The sequence below is a fragment of the Ictalurus punctatus genome, chromosome 2, assembly GCF_001660625.3.
Source record: "Ictalurus punctatus breed USDA103 chromosome 2, Coco_2.0, whole genome shotgun sequence".
NCBI classification, from domain to species: Eukaryota; Metazoa; Chordata; class Actinopteri; order Siluriformes; family Ictaluridae; genus Ictalurus; species Ictalurus punctatus.
Window position 1 is genome coordinate 28,544,599 of NC_030417.2, and position 12,584 is coordinate 28,557,182.

A 12,584-nucleotide genomic window follows, 5' to 3' on the forward strand; every position below is an offset into this window, starting at 1 on the left:
AAATATGTGCTATTGACCATGTTAACAGCTTTGTACAAAAGGTAAGATTTTCCTCATGCCAAATCTCTCCTACTAAAGCATGTGTGCAGATGACACTCTGACGGATTTGATCTAAAATGGATCATAATGTTTTGACAAACTTGTGGACTCCATGCCAGCTTGAGTGCACACTGTCATTAAAGCAAAAAAGGGAATGTACCAAATACTTAAAACTCTGAAATTCATTAAAATATTTCAAAGATTCTACTTTCCACTTAAGGTGTTGCTGATAATATAATTTGTAATGAAAAATGTTGTATTAATTCAGAAAAAATGGCAAAAGAGAAGCATTTTCGGTAGTGCGCTCAGACTTTTGGGCCCCTCTGTCAATTCAGTGCCTGTAGTTGAGAACTCAGGGGTTCTCAAACCTTTTGCAACCAGGGCCACTTGGAACTGTGAAATAATTCCCTCCTCTGAACATAATCCAACTACTGAAATATTAGACTCATTATTTAAATGTGTACGATAATATTCTGGCTCTTATTGCAGCCACAGCGCTTTAATTTCTGCTGACAGAACATGTTAGGTCCAATTTGACATTATTTATATGCGACTTGTTTTTGAATTATTGAGGTTTGGATTAAACCCGTTTATATAAATGACTGGTCAAAGAGATTAATAACTGTAAGAGTTCAATGAAAAATTTTAAAACTTTGATAATAATAAGGAGGTCTAACCTCCTAATTACTTTTTCCACCAAACTGGCATGAACAGGACTAACTAGCAGTACTAATACTACTACTCATATTAGTGTAATCCAGTTTTTTTTATGGCTATAATGTTTACTATTGCATGTTTGTATTTGTTTTACATTTGTCCAGCACTTTTAGTAAGTTAATGTCTTGGAAACTTATTTCCTAACCAACCTCATTATTCTTCTTATTTGTGACAGCACACTTCATCAGAACATGGACACAGCATTTGAGTTTGAATCTAGTAAGCACAGCTGTTACACATTCAAGGGTTAAATTTGAGAAATGTTTTTTTTTTTTTTTTTTTGTACAGTACACAAAATGGATTAAATTGAATTTTTCCCAACTTATCCTTCAGGGCATTTGTAGAAAATTTCACACAAGAGCGAAAAAAAGAGAAAAGTACAAATTAAGAGACATCTTGATACAACACCAACACTGTTAGATAGTCCTCCAATGTTTTTTTTTAGATTGGTGTTTTGGAACCTGTAATGTAATTTAATTAAAATTGTTAAAGTAATTGTAAAAACTGCAGGTTTCATCAGCTCTTCTACACCCCAGAACATTAGAAAACACAAAGCATTGATGGTTCAATTCCTTTGATGAGGTGCAATCAAATAAAATGGGCTTGACAGTGTCTGGGCAAAGGAAATCAAGCATCCGTGAGCAATTATTTGATCAAGTGAGAGAAAGGTGGCAGCTCGGTCTCAGCTGTGGGAGTCTTGAATCATTCAGCATGGTTTTATGTGCTGCTACTGCTTCTGATGGAAAACATCCCCAAGAGCTCCTGATGGCTCCTCTGTTGTTTTAATTAACATGTAGGCCTGGTGATATTAATTAAAAACAAACTGATCATTACCCACATGGAAATATTATGACGCTCCAGCATATCTAAACACCGTTGAGCTGAGATGGCTTCACAAGACATGAGGAGATACTTTTTTTTTTACTGTAGATGCATGTTTTATTAGATGTAGAGCAACAATTTACTACTTCACTTGGGCCAGTTTTGTTTAAAAGTCTCGGCATATTTCATACATATCTGGATTCCAGGAACAATATGATGTGAACGCAGAGAGAACGGTCATCATGTGGAGGCTTCACTCACCATGTCACAAGTTGGGTGAACTCGGAAGATAAACAATTCATGCACAGTGGCCAAAACTGAACTGCAGAAAACCACAAGCTTGTAGCTTTTTACCATCACACAACCCTCACACACATCATCTCAAGTATCCTACAGCATTAACGCAGCCATCATCTTAATCATGTTCTCCACATTTGGTTGCCATCTTGATAGGAGAATAATTGAAGCATGGCATTCCAGATTGAATAGTTATGAACTGTTTCCAAAAGCACCACTAAACCCAGTCACATAATATCCAGTTGTGAGTTTTCTTTTCAATTAGTTGAGACCATACTGTGTATTTCTGAGCACTGGAGGCTATGATGAAATTTTTTGGTGTAATGACTATATAATAAACCACAGAGACAATCTCATCTCTGTAACTAATACAATGATCTTATATCACACCTTAATGGGATATAAAAACTTATTCTGTCTGAAGAGGGCTGCGAAATATGATGATATAATGTACAATAAATAGTACATTAGTACAATAAATTATGCCACAATACATTTTTCCGATGCGTCATAAATATCATCAGTATTGTTATAAAAATGGCAAACTCTGATTGGATGCAGCTGATTTTTAGTTTGTACTGACTTTTTTAAAATTTAATTTTACCTTCATTCAGTGAGAATAATAAACTGATGTAGTCATTAAATAAAATTATAATTCAACATTTGGGTTTCTTAATGCAACACTACTGTATTCCTGGCAGTTTGTTTTCACAAACCTATATAGTGTGAGATATACATATATAATGTATTGTCTTCATATATCGGGATATGATATTTCTGTCATATTGTCCACCTCTATTCAACAGAAGCTTGGAGGTATCAGAATGTACAAATAGAGTAATGATCAGGATAGTTTTAGCTTACAATCAAGCTTAGAGCTTTTTTGATATTACCTTCTCTACATAAAACAGCAGGCTTATGAAATATGTTCCCTGTCTCGGCGAAGAAGCCTGAGATTCCCCTAATCGCATTGTATAATGGATGATAAATCTGGAGATTCTTGTGCCACTTACTTCATCGGCTTGAAGAGAGCTTGGCCATAATTCTGAAATGTCATGATGAGTTTCAGCTGAGTGCCACCAGACTTCATAGCTGTGGGAAGAGAGAATCACTTTTTATCTTGGGTCTTTAGTGGCGAGACAAGAAAATTCATCACAGTTTATTTAGTGCACACACAAACCACACACACACACACACACACACACACACACACACACACACACACACACACACACACACGAGTAACGCCTAACAGTGTTTCCACTATACTGAGGTATATGCCCAGGTATACTGACAAGCACCAAAATATACTTTCTTCCGTTGAAAATAAAAACATTTTATTAATTAATAACACACGGTTACTGTAGTTTATTAGAAGATCACATAATATTCAAGCACTCTCCTTTTCTCTCGTTGCAGCTATAGCAATGCATGACCCTGATCAATCATCACTAACAAAAACAACAGTCCCCTAGAATGAAGTAATAACTAAATATTGGATGACTATTTTCTTGTCAACGCACAATGCTTCTTGCTTCCCATTCAACTGCTTTTAATAAACCACTTTATTATAGACATGCAACACATTTTCAAATGGCTGAACAGGACAGGAGGATAAGCTAAATTCAAATCGATAATAATTTCTAGTTGCCAAAGATTTACAGTGACACTTAGAACTCTCTTTTTGCCACATCAGACTGTTTCTATGTAGCGGAGTGGTGCTCAAATGATTAGCGAGGAGCTGTGTGCAGCTCTCTTTCCTCTTTAACGGGAACTGAAAACATCTACAAAGTTGATGTTCCATTTCCAATTTTCCTTTTATCAGTAGTTTGCATGAGAACCATGATTTCACCCAGACTACAGTACTGTGCAAAAGTCTTAGGCACCCTATTTTTTAGTACAAACTTTGTTATAGATTTTTATTTTATGACTTCTACATTATCGAGTCAGTACAAAAACATTTTAGTTTTCCAAACATTAGTTTTCTAGCTCAAAATTAAATGTTACAGAAAAATGTTTGTATGTCAGTAAAGAAAGCAGCATATTACGTAAGAGACCCCTTTTCCGACAAAAAACACAATGAAGGCTGCAGAAATAAGAAGCAAGTGTGACATAAAACTGCACTAATTCTACCTGAGACTACTACTAATTTGTTTAAGCAAATGGTCGTCACACCAAATATCGTCTTTGTTTCATTTATTTCTGTTTACTGCTCTTTAAAAATGTTTTTTAAATGTAGAAACATTTAATTTCATTACGTTTGAAGGCATCTTTGCTGTAAAGCATTTCTTTGCATGTGCCTAACACTGTTGCACAGTACTGTATATCATAGTCGTATGATATCAACTTGCACCCGTATATAAGGAAGAGTTGCCTCTGCTCTGTGGTCAGTGTGCTAGACTAAACTTATTAAAAATACAATAAATGAGAATGCTTATTTATTATAGACAAATCTTTAATCTTTGTTCATTCATACAGTATGTCTAGCAATTATATAGAATGCTGTAGGTCCAAAGACCAATGAAGCTGGAGCACTGAGATTTAAAATTCATGTGAACAATAACTAAATAAATAAAAGGTTATAGTAATTATTAAAGACGCACCGATGTATCGGCCAATAATCGGTATCTGCCGATAAAGCCAATTTTTCATGCTATCAGCTGATAGTTTAAAAAAATCCGATGATCAGGGCCGAATATATCCTGTCAATAAAAAGAGGGTGGGAAAACACATTGATTTCGTGCTGTGTGTAAAGAAGATGTCTCTTGTGTGGAATGACGACTAAACTGCAGTTTGTCTATCTCTGCACTGCTAAAATTTTACACCGGATGCTGCAGCAGTGAAGCGGGAGTTTCTGCGTCGAGTCTAATCATTTTTTTTTTGCCATCCTGCTCGAGCTGTTTGCGCTGAATTAAGTGCCAGTACACTGTTGAAAGATTTAAATGAAAATAAGTTGACAAAAAAGCTATACATTGCATGGAAAAATATATTTGTAGTGTAGTATATTTCATATCCAGTTAATGTTAATATGAGTTAATATCATCAAAAAAAACTTTATATTATATTTTACCATTTTGTTGTTCAATGATGAAGTAGAAATGTTCTTGTTTGTGGTGAGTGAATGTGAAACCTAACAGGAGGGTTTTCATTTTTTTTTTTTTAGAATGCAGTCAATGTTAATATGAATTAATAACATTCAATAAGTTAAGAAATCTTAATTTAATCTTCAGAATTTAGTTCATGTGCTAATGTTAATTTGAGTAATGTGTTTTCTGTTTATGAGACCAGTTACTGTGAAACAATTTGTTGAAATTTCCTTCAGGATTGTGGAATTGATTATTATTAATTTAAAAGAAGGTATAAAAGGCAGAACCACCAAACTATCGGTATCAGCATCGGCCGATATCACTCTGAATAATCGGCTATCAGAATCGGCTGAGAAATATAGTATCGGTGCATCTCTAGTAATTATAAAGTAAATCTATAATTAATGTTAGAGAGGAAATAATGATAAACTATTTAAGTGGTACTGTCAGTTACGAAAGCCCAACTCCCTACTCAGAGGTAAAGTAGAGAGAGAGAGAGAGAGAGAGAGAGAGAGAAAGAGAGAGAGAGAGCAGACTCACTTGCAGTGCTGATGCTGGTTATGAAGAGGCTATGACTATAAATAAATAAAATGCGCTTTTAAAAAAATATCTGTCATACTGTATTGATTTGTCATATACATCATAACATATCTGTAAAAACATACTGCCTCCCCATCCTCCTCCAGCTTCACGTCCTTCACCTACCTCCCCGTTCTCCTTCTGCCTCCTCAGCCTCCTCCTGCCTCAGAGCCTCCTCCTGCCTCCCCATCCTCCTCCTGCCTCACAGCATCTTCCTGCCAAATTCATCCTACTTCTGCCTCACGGTCTCCTACTGGCTCATGTCCTCCACCTGCCTCCCCAGCCTCCCCCTGCCTCACAGAGTCCTCCTGCCAAATTCATCCTACTTCTGCCTCACGGTCTCCTCCTGCCTCATGTCCTCCCCGTGTTTCACATCCTTCTCCCACCGCACTGTCCTCCCCCTGCCTCACAGCCTCCTCCAGACAAACCCATTCTCCTCCTGTCCTCCTCCTGCCTCATATTCTCCCCTTGGGAAAGGCTTATAACTTTTCCTACTGACTGCATATTTACCTTTTCACAATCTCCAAGAGTGATGATTTATGGCTTAACAAATAAACAGTATAATACCAGACACTGATAAGCAGCGATCTTTTATAACGTTTTTTTTTTTGTTGTTGGGTGAAAGTGATAAAACCATTAAGTTTACAACAGTATGGAGCAACAGTGCTATAAGCATCTGATAAGTGCTGCTCAGTTCCTGTGGTGTGACTGAAAAGGTGACAGAGATCTTGTTAAAAAGAGATTTACTGATTGTAGGATCATCCAGGTGGCATGTATAGCAATCTGTGTGATAGACAGACCAGATGCAGAAGTCAACTAAGGATCTATGAACTTGTGCAACCAGAATCAAGAAAACACTGTACAGAGTACCAACATTGCTAACAAATTCCTAACAGGTAGAGAGAGAGAAAAAATATCTAATTTACTTTCTTGTTAACACTCTCTTTCTCTTGATTATTGCTTCTAACTGCTCTTTGGTTTTGGATTTTCTATTTAAGTTATTTGTTTTCCTATTGCCTTTTGTAAACTCTTATTTATCCATCCAGTGATTGTTAGCTATATTGGTCCCTTGCTTTTGGCTCAAGTATCTAACACCTTATTATTTGCTTGTCTTTTGGGCTTGTTATCATTGACCTGCATGCATTCACCTTGTCTGCCTGTATTCTGACCCCTGTTATAAATGCTGACAATGACTCTGGAAACCCATTAATAAATCTCTGTGGGTACATACACACCTCTCATGTGAGTCTTCTGTGTTACACAAAGCTTTTACGGCACAGACCATCCCTGATTAACTGTCAGAATGCACGGACAACAGTTGTTTTTTTTTCTAAATGCATGTTATGCCAGCAATAATAGCCTGGCAGATTTAATGGCCTGGTGTTCAGCAGCTTTGCTTATCTTTCCTTGTGTGCTTAACTGTGTGCTTTATATAAAGCAAGCAATCAGTTCTATATACAGTACTATAAAAGATGGCATCCTTTAGCAGTAGGTCCTCACAAAAAGGGCTTGAGACAGAAGCCAGAGAGTCCAGTTATGGCAATAGTCCTGTTTCATTTCCCTAGACTTAGTCTAAATCTCTTAAGTGAGTAGAATTTTAATTTCTCAGCATCAAATATTTCACTGTAGTTTAGTATAGTCTAAAGTATAGTCTAGTAAAATCAGACAAAAATGAAGTAAAGCAGTGTTTTTAATATTTTTACTAGAGGTGGCATGATACCCCTTTCCTTTTTCAGTAATGATACTGATACTGAAAACCTGAGAATTAGTCAATATAAATTGTCATCCAAATGTTTTTCTTTACAAATTACTGTACTTTAAAATTATGTATATTGTATTGTATTGTATTGTATTGTATTATTGGAAGGATGCCCTGCGATGGATTGGCACCTTGTCCAGGGTGTCCCCTGCCTTGTGCCCCCTGTCCCCTGGGATAGGCTCCAGGTTCCCCGAGACCCAGTAAGGATAAGCGGTACAGAAAATGGATGGATGGATGGATATTATTGAAAGGAGAATTTTAAAAAAAAACAGATTTTGCTGATATCTGTCAGATACGGATCATGGCGGTTAGATCGGTGCCATCACTAATTTTTACACCCTTAATGCCATTTATGCAAAGAGAGTGGCTACTAAATGTTACAAGTTTGACCATCACTTGTATTTAGTTAACAGAACTCATAACCATCATTCCAGGCTCTACAGTGTTTATATATTGTTTCTGCATTAATAAAATTGACTTTGGTGTAATGGACTGGGGTGCCATTCAGGATGTGTTCCTGGGATAAGCTTTGGATTCACCCTGACCAGGATACCAAAGATATGCATGAATTCACAGCACTGTACAAAGGTCTTAGGTACATGCAACGCAATGCTGTAAAGCAAAGATACCTTCAGAAAGAATTAAATTAAATTTGTCTCCATTTTAAAAAAAAAACTAAAAAGACCAGTAAACAGTAATAATTGAAACAAAGACGATATGTGGTGTGACGACCCTTTGCTTTAAAAAATACAGGTAGAATTAGTGCAGTTTTATAAGGAAATGAGCTGTAAGTTTTACTGAGCATCTTGCAGAACCAGCCCACGGTTCTTCTGGACACTTTGACTGTCACACTTTTTTCTTTTTTTTTTCTGCTGCAAAATCCAGCAGCCATTATTATGTTTTTTTTATCTGAAAAGTGTCTCTTACTACTTAATGTGCTGCTTTCTTTACTGACATACAAACATTTTTCTGCAACATATAATTTTGTGCTGGAAAACTAATGTTTGGAAAACTAAAATGTTTTTGTACTGACTCGATAGTCATAAAATAAAAATCTATAACAAAATTTGTACTAAAAACAAAGGGTGCCTAAGACTTTAGCACAGTACTGTATATGTAAATATCTTTGATCTGACTCCATCTGTGGTGTAACAGAGACAATGTGTTTTACCAGCACCACTGACAACTCAGCCAACACTCAGACACAAGGTTGTAAAAGACTTACAACTCAAGGTTTAAAATCCCTGAGCTTGGTACAGTTTTACTGGAGTGTCAAATTGTTGATGGCCCTGATTGATGTATGATGCACTGTAAACAACAAGCCACATCAGCATCCACACTGCAGCGGGGCTAAGAGGAAGCACTGAACGATAGACAGAGATTTGGCTGCCATTCAACTCAATAGATGGCTTTTATGTAGAAACTGTACACGCTGACTGCTGCAAACATGCATCCATCCATCCTTGTGTGTAAATTAGGGGTGTAACACAATACCACTATCTGTATCTGTTTAGTGTTCCAAACATCTGTATCTGTACTTGCATTTTAAAGTGAGCGTGGCCTAAACTGAAACTTCTTTTTGCTTAGTGTACTTCCTATTCATATCTGTATATATTCAGAACACATTATTTATTTTAAATAATGTATTCATATTCGGTTACATCCATAGTGCACATGGACAAACCATCCATCCCTTTTCTATACCGCTTATCCTACTGGAACACTGGGAACCTGGAGCCTATGCCAGGGAGCATCGGGCAGAAGTCGGGGTATACCCTGGACAGGGTGCCACACACACATTCATACACTATGGACACTTTGGACATGTCAATCAGCCTACCATGCGTGTCTTTGTACTGGAAGAGGAAACCAGAGTACCTAGAGGAAACCCCGCAGCATGGGGAGAACACACAAACTTTACACACAGGGGAGTGGCGGGAATCAAACCCCCAACCCTAGAGGTGAGAGACGAACGTGCTAACCACTTAATCACTGTGCGCCCGCACATGGAAAAATTTCCATTAATTTCCATAACTGCCTGTCTAATCACAAATTGCAAAGCTGTCTCTTATTAATATCACAGACACAAAGGGTGGGAAATATGACACTATGACAAATAAAAAAAGTCATAATCATAATATTCGAGTGCTGCAAGATATGTATAATGTATAATATGTTATATTTATAGTAAACAACCAGCAAGAAAGTGTTGCATTTAAAAATTAACCTGTTTGACAAAACTGTTATTGAAGTAACACTGAAAAGGAGAAAGAAAAAATGTTCTGTAAAAATGTTGACATTTTGCATTTTTAAAATTCAAAGCAGTAGAAATGAAATCAGCTGCTTCCAGAGTATGTAACTGTTATCAATAAAAAATAAACGACAATGTTAGAAAAATATATCATACCCACAATATCTCAGAAAAGCTGTATTGAGACAATTTATCACAATATCAATATTATATTGTCATATTACCATGCCCCAACAGACACAACTTTACAAATTTGTTCACTGACCACAGATAACTACTTGGGTTGTGTCCTGCCCTAAACTACTCTGTGTTAGTTTTTGGAGATAGGGATTATTCAACTGAGCTATTTATAAATTGATAATACTATATATTTGGATAGGGTACCAAACCATCTCAAGGGACAATCACACACACATTCACACACCCATTCATACACTATTTAGAGATGTCAATCAGTCTACAATGCATGTCTTTGGATGAGGGAGGAAATCGGAGTATCTGGAGGAAAGCCCCCGAAACACGGGGAAAACATGAAAACTCCACGCACACAGGGCAGAGGCAGAAATTGAACCCCTAACCCCAGCCACTGTGCCCCATATATATATGAGTTACATATAAAAAACATTCCTTAATTAATAGCAACCCACTTCATCTGAGCACTCACCTACGCTTGTGATCTTCTGGGCCTGCAGGTCTTTGAGCAGTGCCTCCACTACAAGGTTGTGTCTGGAGTAGAGCTCATAGCGGTTAATCCCAATGTGGAAGCGAAGCCAGTTGGGGTATGACTCAGCAGTGGCCTCCCCGGTTGGGTTGTACTCCTCTTCCTCATTTCCCTCATGGTGCCTAGGAACAAAGGACAGTGCAGGGCATCAGACTTCATACGATAATGCAGTGAATATTTTTATACCATAAACAACCAATATGGAAACAGTAATATCAACATCTTCAAAATATAAGCCATGAGGAACAGTAGGGAAGCAGAACATAGACAATGTTGCAGTCTCATCACTTACACTCATATTCAAGCCTATTCTCACTCTTACCATTAGTAACCTTTAAAACCCTGACATCTAAGCCCAAAGTCCCTAAAATTCTACTCAAATCAAAGTCAACTACTTATTGCAATCCAAGTGTGGGATATGGGGGCTTCTTTAATGAACTGCAGTAGGATGTAGAAGTGTACTTTGAGTAATGTTATTCCTTTAAAAAATGTAACTCATTTCTAAAAGCCAGAGCATGAAAAATGTAGGTAATAAATGAAGTCTAACGCTACATTTAAGTTCCATAAGCTCAAGTCCAAGTCGACTGTCAAGGAAATTTTCTTGCATGTCTTGGAATAAAGCACCAGCCAAAACACTACATCTACAGTAGGCATTACTCTTAAACACTTCATTAAACTTTCTATTGATTATTTCTAAATGTCAGAGCATGAGTAAATAAATAAGTTCATTAAATAAGTCTAAATCTAAGACCAATTCTTATAAGCTCCAGTCGTAATTCTTAAATCAGACTAAAGCACTAAATTACTGGCTAAAACACTACGTCGACGTTCACCCATTAAACTTTTTATTGCGGGGCATTCTAATGCCAAATCCATTTCTGCAGTAATCCAGTGGTCCATCTGTTGTGTCACCACCTATTAATAATTAGCTTTTAAATTTAAAAATTGCTTCCTCCCTCTTATAATATTAATGAGGATGATACAAGTACAACATTAATAACACACAAAATTGGAATTTCAAATAGGAATTTTGTTTTACTATAGTTAGTCTCGATAACAGGCAGTTTCAGCAGGCTCTTTCAGCTTCATATCTGATCATGTTGTTCGGCTTAATTCTGTCTTCATAACTAGACCCTTTTCATAGTAAAGAACCATGTGAAAAATAATCTATGTCCCATATGAGAATTCACCAGATTTTGCAGACAGATGCACAATATGCTCAAGGCATGAGTTTCACAGTCACAACTACATGTAATGATTCAGATTTTTTTGTCATGATGGCCATAATGTCACATTTTCTCAGATGGCAAATCATGTAAGGTCAAAGCTGTTGACAGAGAAAATATTGGAATAATTACTGATCCATGCGTGTAATACCTAGCACCTGAGGCCCTGAGTGCTAAAACGGCTTTGAAAATTATACACATTTTGGAGTTGTGGCTTCATCTTTATGCCATCATAACGAAAGTGGGTAATTTGATCAGTAAAGCAGTGACTAAGTAGATCATATTGCTTCAGGTGACTGTGTTCTGCATTCATCATTTTGTCCTTGTAATAATAGGCAACGACAGTGACTGCTAGAGCCTTTAGGGGTCAGAAGGAAACATTCTGGAAATTTTACATATATATATATATATATATATATATATATATATATATATATATATATATCTTATCCCAGCAAACTCAGGGCACAATGTGGGGAACACCCTGGATGGCGTGCGAACCCATCGTAGGGTACAATTGCGCACACACTACGAACAATTTAGAGATGCCAATCAGCCTACAGTGCATGTCTTTGGACTGGGGGAGGAAACCGGAGGAGACGCAAGCTCCGCACACACAGGTCGGAAGTGGGAATCGAACCCACAACCCTATATATATATATATATATATATATATATATATATATATATATATATATATATATAGTATATAGGGGGCACAGTGGCTTAGTTGTTATCACATTTGCCTCACACCTCTAGAGTTGGGGGTTTGATTCCTGCCTCCTCCCTGTGTGGCTATATATATATATATATATATATATATATATATATATATATATATATATATATATATATATATATATATAAAAATAAAAACCAGATTTGAGCACAAAACCATGGTAGGTGACGTAGAGAATAATGGATAGACAAAGTGAACACAAGAACAACAACAACAAAAAAAATCAAACCAACAACTCACATACTGAAGTGAGGAAAGTCAAGAAATCAAGGGAAGCAATGAATGGTCTCTCATGATCAAATTATGCTTTAAGTCGCCTATGATTTCCAAATACCACTATGATTAGTA

General features: G+C 36.7%; 1 protein-coding gene across 1 annotated transcript in view; it reads right to left on the reverse strand.

Annotated features, from left to right (window-relative positions):
- Window positions 1-12,584, reverse strand: part of fam20ca (FAM20C golgi associated secretory pathway kinase a) — a 56,461-nt gene that overhangs the window by 41,546 nt on the left and 2,331 nt on the right. The window contains exons 2-3 of the mRNA XM_017484006.3: window positions 10,215-10,393; window positions 2,889-2,967 (exon numbers count right to left, since the gene is read on the reverse strand). Coding sequence (XP_017339495.1) covers window positions 2,889-2,967; window positions 10,215-10,393 — 258 coding nt within the window. The remainder of the gene's footprint in view (window positions 1-2,888; window positions 2,968-10,214; window positions 10,394-12,584) is intronic.